Raw genomic sequence first — 23,778 nt, 5'->3', positions numbered from 1 at the left:
ATCTTTACACTCAAGCCTTCTGCGCTTATCACTTTTAGTCTTGCGCTCCGCTTCGTTACTCTCTTCTAAGCATATTTGCTGTTTCTACAGACACTGTCGCGATTGTGTTTTGTTAATTTGTATTTGTTTGTTGTTTTTTTTTTTTAATTTTTTCTTCTACCTTGTCTTACCTTACGTTCTTGCCGTTCACTTGTACTTTTGCTGATTATTATTATTATTTTTCGCTTCCATTTGGCACAATTCACTGTCGGCGTTCGCAGCGTAACAAGCAAAACAAGCGTGTGATGCAAAGTTTATAAGAAAATTAAATAAAAAATAAAATCAAATTTAAAAAAAGTTATAATTTTTATTTGCAATTTCAATTTGAATAGAGTAAAAGTGGTGGCCGCCGCGCTCCCCTCGGCGCATGATCGCCGCGATATTCAATTACTGATACGCCACGTTGGGGGGACTACCTGCAAACCGCTATGTTTGAGCTACAAATATAAATAATTACATAGATCTGTATATACATATGTATGTATATATATGTATATATGTGTTTGTGTGTGTAAGGTACAACAATAACCGCAGCAACAAGCGTCGCCACTCAGTCATCACCGCGGATCGTGTCCGGCGTTAATTTCTGACTAAGATTACCTCACAGCACAATCGCAATTGGAACGTGCGGCGCTGTGGTGCGGCACGCAGGGGTGCATTTCACGGTTCGCGTAGTTAGAATTTACCGATTCCGACGACCGACGATTGTCTATGCTTACGGTGGTGTGCCTAATTTGTTTGTTATTGTGTTTTGCCTTTAAATATTTTTTTTTACGTGCCTACAGTGTTGTGAAAAAATAGCATTATGTGGAAATATTAAAAAATAATACTAGTGAATGAAAAAATTAAATCTAGTAAGTGACTCGGATACAAACCATAAAACTGCGTCTCTCTACAAAGTTTGCTCTACTCTACAGCGGAAATGTAGCGCCCGCCTCCGCAAGCCCTGCAACGCGTACTTACTTACCTGACCGCCGCTGTACCAGCAGCCAGCCCACCTGACAGTCGCAAACGCTCTTGTACACACTCGCTTGCGTTCGCTGCACTCTCGCTCTTGTGTTCGTTCGTTCGCCAACGCCACCACCGTTATTTTAGTGCATCGGCGGCGCGCTGCTTATCAATGCGCGCTTCAATGCCGTCAATTAAAAAAAACGCCATTCAAATTTGTCGTCACCGCAATGCCAAACGCTTATAAGTGCTACAACAACAACAACAGCAATAATAATAATACAAATTGTTTATAGAAAGTCGGCGGAAAAGCTGAGAAGAGGCGCGCAAACACAAATCCATCGCTTCGCTCAACCGAGTGCGCCTCTTTTTTATGTAAATACCCTACTTATGGTACATACATATGCGTTTGTATGTGTCCGTGTGTGTGCTTTTGTAAATTAATTTTAAGTGCATAAATTCTTTTTTTGCGTTGTTGTTTTTTTGTGTTTTTCTTTTTTTTTTGCTGTTGAAAATGCATACCCGCATTCGTGCACCGTCTTTGCCGCAACTTTGCTCTGCGCACACACCACCCTCCACGCCCTGCACGCCGCCCATCTATGGCAGCGTTGGCAACTTCGCCAACTTTGGCAACTCGAGCATGGCGCTGCATTCGCCGTTCTCAGCGTCGTCAATCTCGCTATCGCCTAAATTCCCAGCGAATTATGTCAGAAGCGAAAAGGTAAGTGATCGTGAAGATAAAAAAAAAATTAACTAAAAGATAAAAAACATAAAAATAAAGTAAAAATAAGTAATAAAAAATAACCAAATAAATATAATAAACAAAAAAAAAAATAAAACAATAAATGAAAAAAAAAAAATAAAAGTAAAAATATTAAAAAAAGTAACAACAACAAAAATAAAAGTAAACAAATTAGGCAAAAAACCAATGAAAAGGCTGCGAAAAACAAATTAGCGGTATTAAATTTATTTTTAGTTATTTTTTCTTGAAAATGTATTAATATAAGTGACATACATAAGCCAAAACCAGATAAAAAGCTTTAAGAAAAAGGTGCAAAATCAAAATGTTCAAGATACTCGTAAACAAAACTGCGTACTAAACTTTCAAAGTATACACAATAGACAAAATTGTTATCTAAAGTTATAATCTCCAGTTCTTTTTGGGTATTATGCTAAATTTATTTCTATATGCTTTCAACGTCGTCGTATATCTCGTTCAGCTCATTGTTCCATCGACTGCGGTATTCGCCATTGTCAACGCGCAAAGGAAAATAAATCCTCCGCAGAACCTTTCTCTCGAAAACTCCTACAGCAGAACGAGGATTACAAATGACTTGTAGAGTTTGGTCTTTGATCAACTTCACTATCAGACCCATTTGCTTCGCTCCTTGTCCAACTTGAAGAAAGCAGAACTAACGGCACGGTTCTTATGACCAATGATGTCGATGTGGATTTGGCAGTAAGCACACTTAAATACGAATATATATATATATGTATATTTGACCATCTCTATATACGCAAAGTCCCTCAGCTTTTGAGATAAAATTTGCTCATTTCATGAAATCGTATATTTTGGACCAGTGGAATATATATAAAAGAGAAAGCTTTTGATGACTTTTTCTTTTTTCGTATTTCTTTTTTATTTTATTTCTTCAGTTTTTGTTGTTTTTTATAAAGTAAATATTGTTTTTTGTTCTTGAAAATATATTTTATCTTTATTACATACTTTTTATATTTTTTTCAATACTTAGTAAGACACCTTAATCGTTCTTTTTAAGTTTTTTAAGTCCTCAGAACTTAAAAAAAGTAATAACATACTCGTTATCATTTATTGTTTTAATTTTTTTTTATAATTTCGTACTTACATAGTGTTCGCCCAGTTTATCTTATATTTTTATCAAATCATATTTTATTTATAAGTGATGATGGTCATTGAACAATTCTTAAGTGTTCGTACGTTTTTTTAACTGATCTATAAGATTTGTTGGTATTAAATTGCATGCTTCATAAAGATATGACCAAGGTGATTCTAGCGAATACTGAGTATGACATAATAATTTTTATTCCAAAACACTTCAGAGAACGTGGGCTCTACTGAATCAGGAGTAGATACTAAATAAATTTCGCAGTCATATTTCAGTCCTTTACTGTTTTGAAAGGGGTATTCTAGTCTAAAGCAATGAACTTCAGGTTACTTTTGAAGTGTCTTAAAAAATTTTTTTTGTGACTGTTTCGAATTTTTTTAAAAGTAGTAAAAATTGATGTAGGTGGATATGACCAGTTCCAGGCATAGACAAGTCTTTAAAGAAGACTCTCTAAAATCTGCAGATAAATCGGTTCAGTAGAACCTGAGATTTGGTGGATATCGTTTTGGAAAAAACAGTCTAGAGAAAAAACCCTTAAAGTTTCAGTTTCGGCCGAAACAGTTTGGATGCCAACATATATCTCTGAAAATAATTTGTATTTTGAAAAATTCTATTGTTGATATATTTTGATTAACCAATTTAAAAAAAAGATTAACCAAACTTACAAAAAAATATTTTTTTTTTTATTTCTAGACTTCGTCTAATTTCAGCACAAGTTTGCTTTTTCGTTAGATCATATAAAATACTTTCAAATTCTCCAAACCATTTTTTCTGTAGTAGTAGGAGTCTTTGATTCTTCAGTTCTAACAATTTGCCTCTATATTCCAATTGATTTACTAGTCTAACTGATTTATGCCATTTGTTTGCTCTATTAGCCATGAAAAAGGTGAGGACTTTTACAGTTAACCAAGACTTTAACTACAATTGCTTATGCGGCCGTTTTCTGAACCTCTAGTCGCTTTCTGTTCATTTTCCACACCATTATTTTCGACTTAAAATAAACACAAGCCACCGAGTGGTGCAAAGCCTTAAAAGACGGTCGAGAGATCGTTAAAGACATGCCTCGTTCTGGACGACCTTCAACCTCTTCAATTGATGAAAATATTAAAAAGTGAAAGATGGTGCTTGAAAATCGTCAAGCAAGTGTTAGAGACATGGCAATAGAGCATGACATCTCTCGCGTGTCCGTTTGAATGATTATTGTGGATATTTTGGGTTTTTGTGTGACTAGGAAATGCGGTTTTGTTCGACTCGTCCTGATAAAGTTGTATTTTTTCTACAAGAGTACCGTAAACAGGTTTTTGTGGACATAGTTGGTCGTGAGAATTCTGATCCCAAATCCAATCCAAAAGTAGGAGTTTACTATCATAATCAATACCGACGGGCCCAAAATGGACTGCAGAGTAAGGACGTGGGTATACTACGAGCATTTCGATATCTCTGTGCTCTTCCATTTGCCAAACTCAGCTAGCATCTTCTAAGCGGAAGTATTAGACATAAAAAAGACTGTGGAGCTCTACTGAATAACTACTGGAGGATACAGAAAGATACCATATACCACCAGGCGGCATTACTAATTCTGCCGATACAACAACAACCTTATCGTCACCAAATATAAACTGATGCTTATTCAACAAATATATAGTAGGAACACTTTAAGCTCGCTGGCAGGTCAACTCCACTTGTCCATAATTTGGGTTAACGGTCATAGAAACCATATACATACATATATCGACACCGAAAAAACAGACTAGTATGCTAATTCCCCCCTTATGCCGAGACCTCTCCTAACAATCATTTAAATTGCAGTTTTGCCTTTCTTTTAAGATTTTAAGATTAAGATATGAGTTCGACTCTTAGTCATCAAATTTTTATTGTAATCGAGTTTCTGGTTAGCATGTTCTAAGGTGTTTGATAAATATGAAACCCTCTATTAAAGAGTGCAGTTCAAATCCTTTAATGTCAGTGACGAGTTACTTACACCTCTCAGATTTTTATTTAGACTTTTTCGTACAAAGTAATCGCATGATCTCATTAACAAAATTAGATGGTGTAATCGATAATTACAGTAAGGAGAACTCCGACCAACCGGTTAATCACTCTCGCAGCGAAATCACTAACTTACATATATTGATAAATCTGCTCTAATCGTGCGATTTGCAGCTACGTCAGAATTATTCGAAAAGTTCAAGGTGAACGCATTAGAATTAGAATTGCAGTTTCGCACGCAAATTTCATAATTTCCACGAGGCGCGCGTCGGCAGTGCTCGTCTCCGTGCCTCCTCGCAACAGCAAGCATAATCGCTCATTCGCCAGCAACGGCTAAAGAATTAATGATGTTATTTACATACCTGAACACATACATACATACATTATACTGGCATTCTCGTTTGCAAGCATTTGTGTGGCTTGTTGCAAGTGGGTACGACTGTTGCAATTAACAACACCACACCACCTTTCCTTTTCAATTTTCTCATGGAATGCAGCAACATAAATGAGCATTTAGCATTTAACTATTTATGAATATACCATACCATAGATATACATACATACATATGTGTGTGTGTGAAGTGTTTGCGGCGGCCCATTGTTGCAAGCTCTGCATGTCTGCCGCACATAGAAGTACAGCAATAATTTGATTGCAGCAACAATGTAAATTTCTGGGAGGGACACTGACGTTGCACATGCACCGACTTGCGGGCTGCTAGCACTGTCTGCGTCTGCTTTTTAGAGCAGAAACAATTTTCATTTGCAAATCTTTCGAAAATGTTTTTTTCCAGCGCACATTTTCGGCCTGGCTTTGCTCTTGCTGAAACCCAAAAAAAGACACACACAAAGAAGGAGGCTTCAACATCGCTCGCTGCCTAATCGGCTTTAAGTTTTTTGCCTTTGTTGTTTTTGTTCTACTCATTTATATACATATGTACGTGTGTGTGTGCTTACATATGCATATTTTTCGACTCCCCCATTGGTATGCAGATGTTGCACGCTTCTGCCCACGGTTGGCTGTTCGTTCTCTGCTTTCTTGCTGCAATTTTTCTTGCTTGTGCATGCAGGTTTTCCCAAATACTCGTGTCCTTACGTCAGTGTGTGTGTGTGCTTATAATCGCGCATACATATTTTTTTCAAGTCGAATGGATAGAATAATTGCTTGCATGCACCGGCTGTTGCATGGGCGCACAGTGGGTAGTGTGTGTTAAAATTTTGGTTTAAAATATTATTTTTTGGAAACTAAAAAGTACAAATTATTCTAATATTTAATTTTTCATTTCTTAAACGTTTTCGTAAAAATTTAAATTTTTTGTTGCTAAAATTAAAGAAAAAAATTAAATTTGAAATTTAGAAAAGAAATTAAATTGGGGAACAAAAAACATTGGAAATTAAAAAAAAAATTTAAAATTAAAAAAATTTAATTTTGAAATTTCAAAAAAAATTTTAATTGAAAAAAATTAAATGAGAAATTTGGAAAACATTTTAAATTTGAAAAAAAATTGCTAAACTTAAAGCAAAAATTAAATTTCGAAGAAAATTTAAATAAAAAAAATGCTAAATTTAAAGAAAAAAATTAAAAATGAATAAAAATAAATAAATTTTGAAAAAAAAAAATTTAATTTGGAAAAAATGAAGTTTAAAATAAAACTTTAAAATTTGGAAGAATATTGAAATTTGAAAAAAATTGCTAAAATTAAAAAAAAATTGAAAATTAAAAAAATAAATTCTGAAATTTGTAATTTGGAAAAAAATTTAAATTTGGCAAAAAATGAAATATAAAATTAAAAAAAAAAAACAATTAAATCTGAAAAAAATTAAATATGAAATTTAGTAAAAATTAAATTTGAAAACAAAAAAATATTGGAAATTAAAAAAAAATGAATTTGAAATAAAATAGTATTTAAAAAAAATTTTAAATTTCGAAAAAATTTAAACTTGCAAAAAAAAAAACGCCAACTCATTTAATTCTGTTAATATATGTATGTACATACATATGTATATCTTTCCACCCATTTTTTTAGCAATTCCGTAAAAAATTCTGCACAATTTCACCCACATCACCCCACTGTATATCGCCACCCCAGCCATAATGTTGCCTTAATCAAAGTTGGCGCATTGCCCAGACGTTGGAATTTCAGTTGCTTGTTATGCGCGTCTAACATGCGCTGCTTCCAACACATTATCACTGCCGCGGCTGCTACTGCGCGCCATGCGGCAAGCCGCTACTCCGCCCAAACAATGCTCTCCTTTCAAGTGTATACCTAATTGTTATGGCATAAATCTTCGCAGCGGCCCACAGCGCCGAATGCCACTTGCCACACACACACAGCACTTTGCTTCCTCTTCCACAAAAGTGACTTGCACTTTTACCGCAATTCCTGCACAACTCACCCTGCCATACACACTTACACACACACACACACACACATATTGTACATATGGTTGGCTTCATTATAAACCGGCTAATTTAGTTTTCCTGGCATTTCTTTGCCAATTTGACAGCGCCATGCGAAAATTGTGTGCTTCGCTGCTCTTTTTCTTTTTGTTGTTGTATTCACTTGACTTGCGCGCAATGAAAATGAAAGGAAAAATGCATCATTGCAATTTCCCTTTTCACATGTGAAGCAACTGCGGCCGCAAAAAACACGCGCACAATGCAGACTTCCCCTCCTCCCTGCCTACCGCCTCCCGCTCGCCTACTCATTTGCTGATTTACACACACTTTGTGGCTGCTGCGGTGTTCAGCGTTAATTTTACGCTGCCAACGCGCGGTGAAGCGCTTATAGAACGGGTGGGGGGTGCATGCATACCTTGGCATGAATTGTGCATATTTGCTGAAGATTGCCATCAGCTGCCAACGCTTGAGTGACTATCTTCCTGGCTCGAATGGTTGCCATTATTAGTCGGCGGCGGCGCTTTTTTCCGCCTACTCTTTTGCGGTCCCGCACTTTGTGGCGCCCCAGTGTGTCTGTCAGCCGCCGTGGTCCCATAAAATAATTTTCATTAACTGCAAATTTGCATTATTTGCCTTTGCCGCCGACAAGCGTTTGCATTTTTTAGCCAATTACTGCAGTGCTTTTGTTGCTCGTGCATTTGTTGTTGGGTTTTTGAAAACTTTTGTGATTTACAATGCCGCTGCGAACTTCTCTGGGTTGTTGTTGTTGTCAAAATAAGCGTAATTCCATTCCTTTCCAATTTTGCCATTAAAATTGCGTGCTGCGCCATCGCGTCTTCAGCTGCTGCTTCTTCGTCGCACTTGGCTTGTTCGTCTCTACTTTGTTCAGTCTTTTCAACTTTTGCCATCATTTTCATTTCCTTATCGCATCTGCAAGCCTTTCGTCTGCTGCTCGGCATTTCGAATTAGCACCGTTAACTTTTATTATTATTTCTTCTTTAGTTGTTTTTATTGCTTTTGCTGTTGTGTGTTGGCTATGACATCATGTCTTCCCAAGCGTTTTCGCATTTATGTGGTTACGCACTAATGCCTGCGATTACCATGTTATCAGTGCCTGCTCTCTCCGCCCTGCGCCGCCACCTGCCGCGCCACTTCCTTTGCTCTCACCAAAATGCTGTTGCTGTTGGTGTTGTTGTTGCCGCACCGCTGCACACCCATCGCCCACTCACTTGCTTCACCATCCATCCAACTTTGCATAGTTTTACTAATAGTTTCACATCCAATTCCGTCCGTTCGTTCGTTATGTTTTATGATTTTCACAGTTGTTCAAGTATATATTTTTTGTTGTTGTTATTTCTGTGTTTTTATCGTAATGAGATCGTGTTTTCTTTTCACTTTTGATTTCTCAGTTTGTTGCCTCTGTATGGTATATTGTTTTATTCATGAAAGTAATAGCCGTACAAATAGTGTAAGTAGTTCGGCAAGCGATTTTCGTTGTAAATATAACTGTAAATTTGTTAACATGAGATTTTGTTGTTTCTTTAAGATATCTACATAGTTATATTGGTAGTAAAAACCGGTAGGCTCGGAGCTGTATTAATTTCTAGGAAGTCATGTGAAGATTTTCTAAGTCAGCTCATCTCTACTTGGATTGTGCTCTCTCGAAATTTAAAGAACTCCGTGAGATCCTTGATTATATATGTTTTGATTTCACCAAATCCTAGAGTTTAACTAGTGGATTATTGCTTTCTATATGGAAATTTTATAATAAGAGAAAATGACGAGGAAAGATATCTAATAAACTAATGTGTAAAAAAAAACTTGTTTTTCATAGCTTTACAGTTTTGAAAGTATAATATGAGAATATTAGCCCATAGCGCATATTCGGAATATAATGGACTTTTCCAAACTCCATATAAAGGGAAATAAGGGACTTTTAAATTTAAAAAAATCGATAATTTCAAAATATTCTCCAAAAATTTGCAGTTGATCCGGCAATAGTTTCGGAGATACGAGCGTATTTGTAAACATTTTTAACTTAGTCTAATGGGTTTTCAAAAAACCTTTGAACTCGTTTTTTTTTCGAAACCATATAGACCGATCGGATTGAATATTTTATACGACCTTCTTAGATATTTATATGTATGTTTGTCTGAAAATAATCGAAGGAATAATTCTTTATTGTATGATGCTCTACCACCTGTTCAGGTATCTTGCTTTATTTTTTACGATGAATGACTCGTCAAAACGATGTTTTGAGTGCTCAAAAATGCAGTTGCTTCCGTCGAGTAAGAGCTGCATAGCTATGGTGAATGGTGATCCGTCTTCGATGTATCCAAGGACGATCTTCACGAAGTTCGTCTTGGAGTGATGTACGACCACGATTGATTTTTATTGATTTCACAAATTGAATTTGCTAAGTTAATCCAAGTCAGAAGTTGTGAAAAATAAATGTTTACTATTTAACTCCTAAAGAAACCTTCATGCCCACACGTTAAAGTCGCCAAACACGATTTTGACATCGTGTCGGGGAAGCTCTCATAAGTGCGCTCCAAGCGCTGATAGAAGGCATCCTCGGTCACATCGTCCTTCTCTTTCGTCGGGGCGTGGGCGCAAACCAGCGATATGTTGAAGAACTTATCTTTGATGCGGATTGTGGCTAGACGTTCATCCACTGGGGCGGAGTCTCTCTCCCACCACGAACCCCAAACCGCATTCGCGCTTCTTTATATAGCCACTGTAGTAAATGCCACAAAGACCTACTCGTCTCAGTCCTTGTCCCATTCATCGCACTTCTTGGACGGCGGTAATGTCTGCCTTTATTCTTACGAGGGTATCAGCTGGGAAGCGGCACCTTCCCAATTAAGCGACCGGACTTAATTTGTAATCCTAAATGCATTTGTCATGGTTGTCATCAAAAGAGGTCTCTTATCCGGGGCTGTGCTGTTGTTTCTATTTCATAGGGAGCGTTTTTTACGTAGCGGGTTTCAAACCCAGCGCACAACCTTAAGGAGGGAAGGTTAGCCTTCTCACTCTATCTTGCCTCCAAACGAATATTCTTTGGCTACCCAGAGGATACTTGGTCCAAGATCGGAAGTCGTAAGATGCCTGAGCCATATGACTTTATCCTCCATAAATAGCAATATGAAGTATTCGAAGCAATGGTAAAATTCTTTAGAGAGAGTTTCAACCTTTTCAGAAAACTGTATCCTTTATTTTCTTGTAACAACTTTATGAAGGGGAATAAACTGGAACTTGTATCCTGAATCTAAGAAAATCATTTGAATCTAGTTATGAGGCGTGAGACTTTTCTTCTAAAACAACAGGCGAGTACTTGAGTGACGCGGCCTAGAAGCTTAAAAAGTTTTCTATACATAAACCACGTTTCAACATAACGGTTCAATAAAGAAAATGTAGTATCCAAATATATTTATTAATTTCGATTTAACGTTTTTTATGACAATGTTTACAACTCTCAATGCTCAATCGCTTCGCAGAAAGTGTTTTTCGTGACTTTTAATAAGCTTACTCTGGCTCATATTTGATGTGCCTCTTGTTAAACTGTTACGTCACACTTTCTGACACGACTTGCATAAATAGAGTGCATTTTTACCCAAGCGTCGCATTATAAATCGAAAGTCTAAGCGCATTTTTTGTAGCTGAAAGCATTTCTTTAACATTCACCCATTCAAGCATAACCACAAATAGTGTCAAGTGTAACGGATCATTCATTCACTTGCATAACGGCTTCAACGCTCTCAACAGCATTTTCGAAATTTCCCTTTCCCAAAATCAAATGAAAATCAATTACCAAATCTCTTTGCGTGCACCAAGCGACTTGTTGTTTTTTGCTTTTGTTGCACAATGCACTCGTCTGCCAACGAGCGCTGCTGCATTAAACAACTCCCACTTGATGCAGCCGAGGCAGTCGCAAACAGTTATGCTATTTATACCAGCATTATGACAGCGCTGGCTGCCAGCGAAGCGACATTATGTCATCGTCACCTTCTCGTGCAGCAACATTGCCATCACCAAAACTGTCGCAATTACCAGAAGCGCTTAATTAGTGACAGCGCACTCAGCGCTTTTGGTCGCGGCTCATTGCTTCCGCGCTGATTTCGGTTGCAGTGACAATTGTGCGAGATTTTTGGATTATGGCTGAATGTGGTGCAGCTGGTGATGTGAGTGGAGACTCTGCCTAGCTTGTCGATTCTTTATTGTAGGGAGTTGGTTGATTTTTTGAATATTTTTAATTAAATGTAGCAAATACAGTTTGCTTTTTACCATAAAAATAAATTCTGAAAATTTTTGAGTTCCCATGATCCCATAGCCGATCTCGAAAGGAAACTCTCAAATGAAAAAGTCTTTTCCCCAAAGTTATCTCAAATCCAAACAATCTATTATTACTATAAATTAAGCTAGGTATTGACCAAACCCAAAAATTTAATTCTTGGAAGCTACCATCCCAAAAAATTTTCGCTTGCGAAAAATTTAAATTTCAGAGAGGTTAAAAAATTGAAATTATAATCAAATATCTTCTTCCTTCGACCATTTTCTGACAAATATAAATATAAGAAGGTAGTGTGAAAATTTTAATTTGATAGGCCCAGCCCTTCGGTGAAATTTTCCCTACCGACTCGTTTTTTGTGAAAAAATTTAAAATCAGAGTGGGTTAAAAAAAAACCGAAATTATTATTAAAGATCTTATTCCTTCGGTCATTACCTGACAAATATACATAGTACATACATATCTAACAAGGTTGTGTAAAAATTTCAATACGATTGGTCCAGCCCTTCGGTGAAATTTTCCCTACCGACTCTGAAAACAGCATTTCAAGAAAAAACTCATTTAAAGTTTTGTTCGATTTTTCTTCTTCTTTCCCACTACAACTGTGGGTTTGGGCCGAGAACACAAAATTTCGTCAGTTGCTTACATACTTTGCGAGGTCACACTAGTTATACATCGAAAAAGCAGACAGTTCGCTATGAACTTGATACTTCGATTATACATATTTCATAATTCTAACTTCTTCCATAATCGCTTACCGGACGTCTCCAAGGACTTTGCGTAGAACAGTACTCTAGAATGTTCCAAGAGCTTTCTCATCTCAGACCTGTTGACAAGACTTCTTCCGCGCTTAAACTCCAGGCTTAGATCGTTGGTGGAACTTCTGCTGGTTCCAAAATATATAGAGACCTTCTTTTTTTCAATTTTATTACTACCAACAGTGTCGTAGTGCCGTCTAGCTCCCGCTCACCAAGAGAGAACCACTCTGTCTTAAACTTTATCTGGTATCGAACGGATTGGTGAAATCATTCCCAATTTTGATGGGGCTAATCTTTGTGCTCAACGTCATTCTGCGAACAGATTGAGCTTCACAGGTATACCAAATTTAGATATCGCGTCGAATAGGCAGTTTCTGTCAGCTTTGAAATCGACAAAAAGGTAATGTGTGTTGATCTTTTTGTGGGGGTCTTCTCGATTTGCTCGATTTGACCTGTTGTTAAAATCTAGTCTATGTGATGTATTTGCAAGGTCTAAAGCGGCACAGATGAGGTCCAACAATTTATTTACAATGGGCTTAAGTCTTCCACAAAATACTGTCGATAGAACCTGATATGTAATGATAAGAAGGTTTATCCCGCGATGATTAGGATTTCCCTTCTGGCTGACAGAACAAGGTACAAATTGGCTTATATCTCCGAAATTCTTTGTCGGTTCAACTTCAAATTTTGAAAGAATATTTTAAAATATATGTATATACTTTCGATAAACACAATCGATTTTTTTTTAAATTCTCAAGTGGATATAACATCTCAACATTTTTCTCGAGTTTTGTATAGTCTATTAAGAACTATTTATTGCTTCATGTTATGCGGCCCTATATTGTACCTAAACACTTTGTGAAAATAAATTTGAAGTTATTAATATAAAAAAATACATTTTTTTCTATAATTATAGGAAAGTTTTTATAGCATTCGAAATTTTTTTGCTATAATTATAGGAAAGTTTTTATAACATTCGATATTTTTTGCTATAATTATAGAAAAGTTTTTATAGCATCATATATTTTTGCTATAATTATAGGAAAGTTTTTATAGCATGCGTTAATATTTGATATCTGTTGAATTTAGTTTAATTAAAATAATTTAAAAAAGTTCACGAAATTTTTCAGAAGGCGCACCAATGCCTACAAAATATTTCTCTTATTAATTGCTGTTCACTTTTTAACACTTTTTTTTAATCGAAACTCGCACTTGCGCTGTCATCGCTAACTAACTGACTCGCAAACGTGGCATAATAAATTAAACCAGTCACCGCAGTTCACGAATTCCACAAACACAATAAAATACGGTTACTGCGCTTGCAGGTAACAATAGCAGCAACAACAACATAATAGACATTTTCCACAGCAGCCAGACGATTTCGATTACATTTTCTTCTCGATTACTTTTTTGTAGCTTTTTTTTTTGATTTTCTTCTATGTATAGTGTGGAAAACTGTCGCAACATCGCGAAAGGAAACCGAACTGCCTTTGCCTTGCCGGCCAAGTGAAATGGAAAGGAAATTGCGGCAACTTTCCATTTAAAATTTGTTTGCTGCCAGCAAATTAGAAAAAAATAATAATAATGCACAAATATATAAAATGAAATAAAATAAAAAAGTACTCATATCCTGCCTGTGTAAATTTGACAGCTGTGAAGTGTTACCTGCGCCTCTACCTGTCTGCAAGACTGTAAAAACCGGAGCGAATTGAGTAATTGACCAATGCATGGCTGCTTAAGTAACGAATTTTCTTAATAAGTAAAAAATATTTAAACGCAAACGAGGTGAGCTTTCATTAAATGGCAATTGCCGGCAATTCCACAACGAGTCGCGGCAATTGCTGTCGGTTGCGCCGCGATTATCCAATAATTACATATTTATATTGCATCGTTTTCATTAGCCTCGCTTTCCACCTTCGGTTTAATCTTAATTTCGCTGCAACAATTTATTGCCAATTTCAACGAATTTTCGCTCGGCAACAAATCGATTCCTTGCAACTTTCTAAATCCTCGCCGCTTGCCACACCACACGCTCCACCGCTCGGTGAAATGCCACAAAAATTTCCTTCCGCTTCGAGCTACAAATGTCGTTATCTGCAATATTTTTGGCGTATTTGCAATTTTGAAAATTTGAAATATGCCGACTCAGTGTTGGTGTGTGCTGCATTTATTTCTGTGCAACTTGGAATTGCTTGCAAAAATCAAATTGTATCACATCAATTTGGTCGAAAGTGCAAAATGTTGTTGGCCTCTTCAAGTTGGTATCGTCGGTGTTCGAATATGGTTTTGTAGTTGTTGCTCTAGCTATTCGTGTGTTAAGAGCATTATAGTGGCGCTTGTTGCACATACAGTGGGTTCGTAAATTGCATGTGGTTAGGTTAGGCTGAAGAGATCGACCCTAAGAAGGATCTCACTTGGACAGCTTAAAATGCCGGTTATTTCTTAATACTGGATCATAAGACCCTCACAGCCTGCCACGAATTTGTTAAGGCGGCTAATATCAATTGCGGCTATGTCTTCTGGTTCGCCGAAGGTAATATTACCGAGATGCTTCAGTCTCAGTCTTGCAAAAGCTGGACCAAGGAGGAGAAAGTGCCTGGATGTTTCCACTTCACCCTCCTCCATACAACTTTCACAACTAGCGTCCGACAAGGTTTTAAGCCTTATCGATTGAATACATATTGGACATTGTCCAGCAAGTTGAACTTTGCTCAGGGCAAGTAGTTCAGTAGATATCTTATGTTGTACGTTAGATCAGAGGCACCTCGCAGTCGTCGACCAGCGCCTGCTAAGCGCATGCGAGGTTCATTGGTCCAGTGGAGATTCAACTCGGTCAAAATCCAATTCAAAGATGAGGTGAACAAGAGTGTCTCCTCTGGCTAGATCATTGGCTTTGCAGTTGCCAGCCATTGCGCTGTGATTTGACACCCAAACGAGCCGGATGTTGGAGTGGCTTGATGCAATTTCTAGGAAGGCCAGACACTGGTTGACTAGCTTTGAACGCAAAGTTAGTGAGCTCAGTATAAGTACTGTCACTCTGCTGTTGGAGTAAATGCTCAATCTTGACGTAATCTTCTCTCCCTTCAAATGCATGTTTGAGAACTTGGACCATTGCGCCGCGGGGTATACTCCTAGCGGCATCTTCTCCGCGCCCATACCTACGAGAGATCTGTGGGTCGGTCGAAGTCGCTAGAAAAGAGATGCAATGAGCTTTTTCACGGATGGATCGAAGCTCAAGAGGTAGGTTGGAGTGGGAGTCTTCTGTCGGGAGCTCTCAATGAACCAATCAACTCTGGTTTCAGACTGCCAAGATAGCAGCAGATATACTACTCCGAAGTGCGGCTTTTTTTTTTCAACTTTCGCCAGATTAAGATGTCTAAGATAGCTTGACATACCTTTGACGACCCGGCGAACTAGCTGTAACTGATATTAGCCGCCTCAATAAATTTGTGACAGGCTCTAGGCGTTTTGTCGATATGCGACAGTCTTTTGAATAAGCATCTCCAACAGCCTGATCGGAATTTTTCGTAGCCTCACGAGCGAATTAGTCTACTAACCTAATGTATGCCAGATAAAGGAGTTTTTTTTTAATTGTATTTGGTGCACTAAGGACCATTTATCAATGTGGTGAGTTAAGTTCTGGTTAACCTAACCGAAACTACTTCTTTCGGTGAAAAAAAATATTTTTTACCAGAACTTAACTAACACGTGGCTGATAAGCAGACATTGAGAAAACGGCTCTAAAGCTGCTAATGCCAAGAGTTGAAAATTTTACAAAAAAATAAATTTTGTTTCAAAAAATGAAATGAAATTTTCAAAAATTGAAAATTTTTCAAAAATTGAAAATTTTTCAAAAAATAAAAATTTTTCAAAAAATGAAAATTTTTAAATGTACAGAAAATTCTTCAAAAAATCAAAATTTTTCAAAATTTAATTTTTTTAAAGAATAATTTTTTTTTTTCAAAAATGACAATTTTTCAAAAAATCAAAATTTTTCAAAAAATCAAAATTTTTCAAAATTTAATTTTTTTAAAGAATAAATTTTTTTTCCAAAAATGACAATTTTTTCTCAAATTTATAAATTAAAATTTTTTGAATACTACAATTTTAATGTTATTTAAACACTGTACAACACAATCTATTGCCGTTCAAGCATCACTGATGCCCCGAAGATTATTTATCTCACACGCGCTGTGTGCCTGTGTGTGTGTGTGCACTGCTTTCAATGATATTTTGTTTTCTCATATTTTTTCCATTCAATTTCCAAACTGACATATTGGCGTTAACGAATTTGTTTTCCATTTAACTTTCTGCAACGCAGCGACTTTTCAACTAGAGGCGTTATTGCTGTTGTTATTGCTGTTGTTGCTTATCGATAATGACTTCATAGACATAACAAGTTTATATAAGTCGTGGATGGCCCGGAGTAACGGCAAAAAGCCATAACAATAATAACAATAACGTTAACGATAACAAAAACAACAATAGAAACTATAGCAAGAACAACAACAACAACAAATATGTAACAGCTTCATGTTTTTCATAACTTTAGTGGCTTCAAATGCTTATTTGTCTGTATGCACTTACGTTTGTCTGTCTGTTTGTATCTCAGATGCATCTAACTGCCAATTTAAAAAGCGAAAAACACTGCGCGTTGACTTGTTGAGTGGCAAATAACCGTAAAATCAAAACTTTTGAGTGCAGTGCCACAAAATTGAAAATCGAAATTTATGCCGTTGTGTAAATACGAAGGCAACGACGTCTGCTCAAGACGCCACCAGTAACCACAACAACAACAATAATAACAAGCAAAACAATCGCGGCGTGCCACAGCGACAGTGAGCGGAATCGATGCAGCGCATTCAATCGCCCCAATCAACACTAACGACAACCATTTAATTTATGGTGGCAAGTCGTGCCGCGCGTCGTCGTAACCGAGTGATATTTTCAGGGCGCAAAAGCATAAATTTTGAAAATACAAAATAAAATAATGGGAAAAAAGAAGTCTACGAAACTAATTTTTATTTGTATACCCTGAATAGGGTATATTAAATTTGTCACCAAGTTGTAATGCTCAGAAAGAAACGTCGGAGACCCTATAAAATATGCCTCAGTTTTTGAGATATCGCTCTGAAATTTTGCACACATACTTTTCTCCCCAAAAAGCTGCTCATTTATGAGAATCGTCGATATCGGTCCACTATAACGTATAGCGGCCATATAAACTGACCAATCGAAATCAAGTTCTTGTATGGAAAAGTTTTTCATTTGACAAGTTATCTTCACGAAATTGTGTATAGATTATTGCCCTAGATACAGCTACAATCCCCATAAAAAATTTTCAAATTGGACCACTATAGCATATAGCGGCCATACAAACTGACCAATCGAAATCAAGTTCTTGTAAGGAAAAATTTTTCATTTGACAAGTTATCTTCACGAAATTTTGCATATATTATTGTCCAAAGCAAAGCTACAATCTCCGAACAAATTATTCAGATCGGCCACTATAGCGTATAGCGGCCATACAAACTGACCAATCAAAATCAAGACATCAAATCATTATTTTATTAAATTATTCTTATATCCTTTCATGCTGTAAAAAATGTATATGTGAAGGGTATTATAGCTTCGGTGCAGTCGAGCTTTCTTGTTTTTTCTTGTTTTTAATTTTATTGCCTCTTGTTGCTCCACTTAAGTAAGCGCGCAGTAGAACAAAATGCAGTTAATAAAAACGAAAATGTCACTGTCAGTTAGCCTTACCCACAAAATGTGAAATCGTAACAACATGCAACAAGCGTACTTTTTTGTTTTTATTTTTTGTGTGAAGTTTGCGCTTTGTAACGCTGCGAAACTCCGAAAAAATCGGCAGCTACACCTTCAACAGCGCAACAACAATTTATTATTATGTAGGTTACTCATACGTCTGGCGGCGCGCTGGCTTTTGTCGCCCGCCTTGTGTGTGTTTTGAGAAAATGTCCGCGTTCATTAAATCAAACTGCCAAAGTATTTTTCTACACAATTTACCAATTTGGTGGCACGCAGCGGTATGTAGGTATGTTATTACCATGACATGCCACACCGCGCTGCATTCATCACACTACGCTGCAACACTACACCCACCAACGCGCTTGTGCCACAACACTGGCGCTTTAACTGCAGCTATATGGCTTTTGGCCGCTACAACTGCACTTCACCCTCAAAAGCTATAAAAAGACCAAACGGTGGCACTCTTTGCTCCACAATTGCCACAGCATCACGGGCAGCGTTCATTGTCTGCATCTGCATGCTTATATGGTTATGGCATGCTGGCTGCTGACTCCTAGTGTTTCACTGCGATTTTTATGCATTTCTTAGCTGACTGGCTGGCTGGCCAAGACTCTACTTTGCTCTAGTCTGCATGCTTAAGAAATTTATTCTCTATTGCTTTATCTTGCTGAAGCGAACAGCGGAGCATTGTAGGCGCCACACAGTGACCTGTGACAGCTAATGGTGTTTTAATTGTTGTTTCAATATTCTGAAATGTGAAACTCCACATTTTTGTATCCTGTTTTATTTTTTGTGCTCTCTAAAATTTTAATATTTTATAATTTTTGTAAATTTTTTTCCATAATTTTGATCTTTGTTTGATCATTTTAGATCAGTGAAAAGATTTCATTTAAGATGAAAATATTTAATCCTAACTTTTTCGACCAAATTCTTTTTTTCAAACAATTCAAAGTTCGAATGATTATTATTCTTTTTTTTGCAAAATATGCTTGAGAATTAGTTCTAGTTATTTTTGATAAAACCGATCGTGATGATCGTCACAATTTTTTTGTTTTGTTATTTATTGTTATTTTTTTAATGAAACCGAATAAGTTATTTTTTCATTTGGTAATCTGGCTGACCTAAATATTTCTAAACCGTGGTTCTTTACGATCTATAATAAAAAAAAGTAATACTGATTGATCATCTGATGATGTGTTTTCATGATAGTCAGTTCTATGACTAGCCTAAAGGGCCACAGATTTTCTTCCGTCGGAATATTTCAGTTTCGAGGATATTGATCTAAAATTGTGCACACATCCTTTTCTCACCAAAAGTTGCTTTTTCATAGGAACGATCGATATCGGAAATCAGAAATATGTTTTTGGTAATTTGGCTTGCCTAATTATCTTATCCAAATCATCCTGATTGATTGATCATAAGATGATCCGTTTTCATGATAGTCAGTTCTATGGGATCTGGAGGGCCTCGAACCCCCTTCTGAACCGCCAAAGGGTTCCAGTTTTTGAGATATCAATCTACAATTGTGCACACGTCCTTTTCTACGCAAGAGGCTGCTCATTTATAGGAAGGGTCGATATCGGAAACCGAATCAGAAATATTCTTTCTTATAATAAAACAAATCATTCTAACTGACTGATCATCTGATGATCAGTTTTCATGAAAGGCAGCTCTAGGGGACTGGGAGGACCTCGAACTTCGAGCCACTGTCGATATCGAACCTCTATAGAACATAGCTTCCATTCATACTAAAGCACCAATATCAAGTTCTTGTATGGAAAACTTTTTTATCTTAAAATATATCACGGCATTTGGCATAGATATCCCCGAATGAGATCAGACCACTATTCAGATCGGACCACTATAGCATATAGCTGTTATGCAAACTGATCGATCAATCTGTGTAGTGTTTTTTTAGCTTCGGTTCAGTTCGGAAGTTAACGTCTTTTCCTGGTTTTAAATATATTTTCTATAATAAATGCGTCATTAAAAAGGCGCTCCCTCTTAAAGTAGCGAGAAAACATTTAATTTTCCTTCGCCTTGAAAAATCAAACTACTTACTCACTATTTGCTTACATTATATATATCCTCATTAACTTGTTTGCAAATACAGCAGTTTCCTTCCCACTGTATATTATAAAAATCAGTTTTATTCTCTTTGCTGGCACCAACCAATGGACCTACCATTGCTCCCGATAAACGCCTTGCCTTTCGCGCCGCAACCGCCACCTTCAACTGCTTTATCTCAATTCTTTTTAAGTGTATCTTATAGCTTTGGCTTTCCCGCTGTGTGCTCTGTGCTCTGTCATGCCATTCACTTGGCCTTCATTGTCCGCCTGGCGTTCAACTTTTCCTTTTTCCCGTTGCACGGCCACCGTTCGCTGCCGCATTTGCATTTCTGCTCCTTTTTCACGTTGATTGTTGTCGAGAAAGCTGTTTGTCCGTGCTGTGTGTTTTTTTTTTCATTTTGTCGACCAGTGGAAAGTGAAGAAAATGCCAGGAAAAATTTTCAATAACGCGAAGACTTTCCTTTTACTTTCAATTCATCCGCTTTTGGCCGGAAAATTTTTGTTGAATTTTTTTTTGAGTTTTTATTTTTTTGTGGATTCTTATTATTTTTAAATTTTATTTTTATCTTTTTGTTATTTTTTTAAGATTTATTTTCACTGCGCAGCCAGTAACATCACTGGTTTCACTATCGTATTCCACCGTTAGCGGCGTGTTCCTTTTAGTTACGCCCACGATTACTGCAGTTGGTCGAAAGAGGAGCAAATTGGGAACCAACTTCGGCGTATACAATTGCAAATAACTGCACAAACTTTGTTATTGTAGGTGTATGCATGTACAGTAATCGGCAGTTCGAGTCGAAAATCTTAGTATTTATGAGCGGCGACTGCAACGAATCTCGCTAGCTCTATGCCCCGACGGCCATTCTTGTCGCTGTCGCTTTCGTTTTGCCGCAAATTTGCATTTTACGGTCATTCGTATATTGAAAACACACACACGCGTACATATTTATACCCATGTATTTGCCTATTTACTCGCATTAGAGCACTACGCTGACAAGGTGAACTCCCTGGTGGCACTATTAAGTATTTGCCGTTACGTCCATATACCGCTCAGTGCAAGTACTTATCTCTTGCAGACAGTCAGGAAAGTGAAATTCACCGCTTCGTGTACTTCAAAGGAAGCCAACACAAGTTTAGTTTAGCTACTTCAAAGTGAAAAGATGCTGCTTAGTTACAGTTACATTCGAGTGCTTTCCATTTACTTATTCACATACAAATATTTATCCACACATGTCTTCCCTAGGCGAGTTTGCTGCCGTTATACTGCATGCATTTTCATATAACTTTGCTCTTTTTCACCGAACCTCGTGCTCCTTTCGCTGAAATGCCATATATTTTTAACTTTTCTGGGTGGATTTATGTGTAATGTCGCTTTTTAGTTACGTTTGGTAGACGCTTTTGGCAAATATTTTACTTTTGAAGTGCTCAAAGACGAAGGCGCTTCTCTTTACCTGGAAATAGTCAAAGAAATGCACTTTTTATTCCACTGAAGTGAGTGCTTTGATTACTAGCTGGAAAAGTTTTCTTTCTTTAAGAATTTTCAAAAAGAGATCGTTGTTTAGCAAAGAAAATGCAGTGCTTCGAGAGTATTACTGGCGCTAAAGCAACCCTCTCTCGATAAAGCTTATAGGAGATAGTTATAAAATTAAATTAAATTGAAATCCTACATTTCCGTGTAGAAAACTGTCGAAGTTAACTCAAAACTTGTTTTCGAATTCTGTTATAGAATTCACAATCCTGATTCTTTGGAGTAGCTCCGACAAGGTTTCGAACTCATTATTATTCTTCTTATTTTGTAAACAAGTAATTACTAACTCTGCCTTACGACGTTTACCCAATTTACACAGCCTAAGTATAGATAATATCCCCTGCATTTACTGATCCTTTATTCTTGGGAACTTTTAGGGTAATGTAGTGAAATTTTGGTTTTCTTTGGGCTCTGGTTAAAAAAAAGAAAATATTGAAGACTGTTTACCATAAAAAAGGGTTCTGAGAACTATGGAATACTAACAGAACCCATCTTCCAGTCCAATCCCGGTTCGAGGGCTGCTTACCTTTCGTCTACTTGCGATACTTTTTATCTTCTTCTTTACTGGCGTAGACACCACTTATGCGGTTATAGCCGAGAAAGGACACATGAGCCTCGAATGAGATACCTTTCATCTGCTTACCCAATAAAAAAATTTCCGGTAAAACAACAAAATAAAAATGTAAGAAAAGCTTCATTTTTGAGAACTCAAATAATGGAACTCATTGGATAAAAATCAAAGAAATTTTTGGGTTATAGAAGTCAAATTCATAGATGGAGCTTTATTAGTATTGAAGAAGTTCAGGAATGTTTGCAGTAGAGTAGAAGAAGTTCTGGTAGCCATGCCTTCTCTTCTATTTTACCGTAGTTTTCTGTAGTACTATTTATAATATACACACATATATATATTAATAGTAATAATAAGTTAAGATACGCGCTAGTTAAAGCTTTTACAAGAGCTTTGTTGAATATTGTTTAAATCAGATCAGGTTTTACCAAATTATAATTTATATGATCTGAAAAGCAATTTGTTGCCTGAAACGTATAATTTGAGTAAAAGCTTTAAAAGCTTTTTTCGTTGAAATTCTGACTCGATTAGTTGTATAGAATTTTAGTCAAAGGTCTAACATGAGCTTTGCAGAACTTTTGTTGGGCTTTATTTTTTTCTTGTATTTTCCGAAAGCTCCTAAGCTTCAAAGAAATTCGGCTTAATTATAGTCCTTATGATCTTAAAAGCAAACTTTTTCCTGAAACATAAAGTTTAGACTTTAGTAAGAATCTGACTAATTTAATTGTATAGAACTTTAGTCAAAGCTTTTACATGAGCTCGACTGAACTTTTCTTGAGTTTAAGTAGCTTGCCCTTAAGCTTAACAGAAATTTTTCTAAATTATAATCCGTATGATCCCAAAAGCAAATTTTCTTCCGAAACGCAAAGCTTGAATAAAAGCTGTTCGTAGCTTATGAGTTTTTGACTCATTAAATTATACAGAACACTCGCCGAAAGCCTTTAAGCTTCAAAGAAATTTGGCTAAATTATAATTCTTAGTATCTCAAAAGCAAAATTTTTCCTGAAACGTAAAGCTTGAATTAAAGCTACGAAAAGCTTGTATTATTATAATTTGAAATATATTATAATTTTCAGTTTCATATTAATAACATAATTTTATAACTTATTAAGGAGACCCGGAAAATCTGTTCGCACTTCTAGTTGTGCACTTATCTCTAACATTTCTAGTTTCGAGACAACTGTCAAGTAACGAACTCTGACCTTTAAATCAAGAAATAATGAACGAAACTAATGCAAAATCACTTCTCATACTGCTTAGAGCATTACGAAACGGTTTCCTATTTCCTCATTCTTAAACCCTAAAATGAAGACACACATACACATAAGACTGTGAACTGTTATGAGACGCCGCACATTAGACTAGCTGCCCTCCAAGCAATTAACATTGACCTTAACGCAAAGCAACGTCGGTCAGTCATACGCACTACAATATAACAACAACAAAAAATCAAAAACAATAATAATGTTGTAATAAACAAAAAGCAATTGTCACCTGCGAAGGTGACAAAACGACCATAATAATTAGACGACATGCTATTTGAAGATAATAGCGGCATT

The 23,778-nt window shown here is 36.6% G+C and overlaps 1 protein-coding gene across 1 annotated transcript in view; it reads left to right on the top strand.

The window, feature by feature from the left end:
* The first annotated feature begins 280 nt into the window (after window positions 1-280).
* The window catches only part of LOC126752854 (uncharacterized), a 111,022-nt gene continuing 87,524 nt past the window's right edge, over window positions 281-23,778 (top strand). Inside the window, exon 1 of the mRNA XM_050463850.1 lies at window positions 281-1,708. Within this exon, the coding sequence (XP_050319807.1) occupies window positions 1,502-1,708 (207 nt within the window). The 5' untranslated portion in view covers window positions 281-1,501. The remainder of the gene's footprint in view (window positions 1,709-23,778) is intronic.

The sequence above is a fragment of the Bactrocera neohumeralis genome, chromosome 3, assembly GCF_024586455.1.
Source record: "Bactrocera neohumeralis isolate Rockhampton chromosome 3, APGP_CSIRO_Bneo_wtdbg2-racon-allhic-juicebox.fasta_v2, whole genome shotgun sequence".
Taxonomy (NCBI): Eukaryota; Metazoa; Arthropoda; class Insecta; order Diptera; family Tephritidae; genus Bactrocera; species Bactrocera neohumeralis.
The sequence above is the reverse complement of the archived record's forward strand: the minus strand, read 5'-3'. Positions and strand labels throughout refer to the sequence as shown.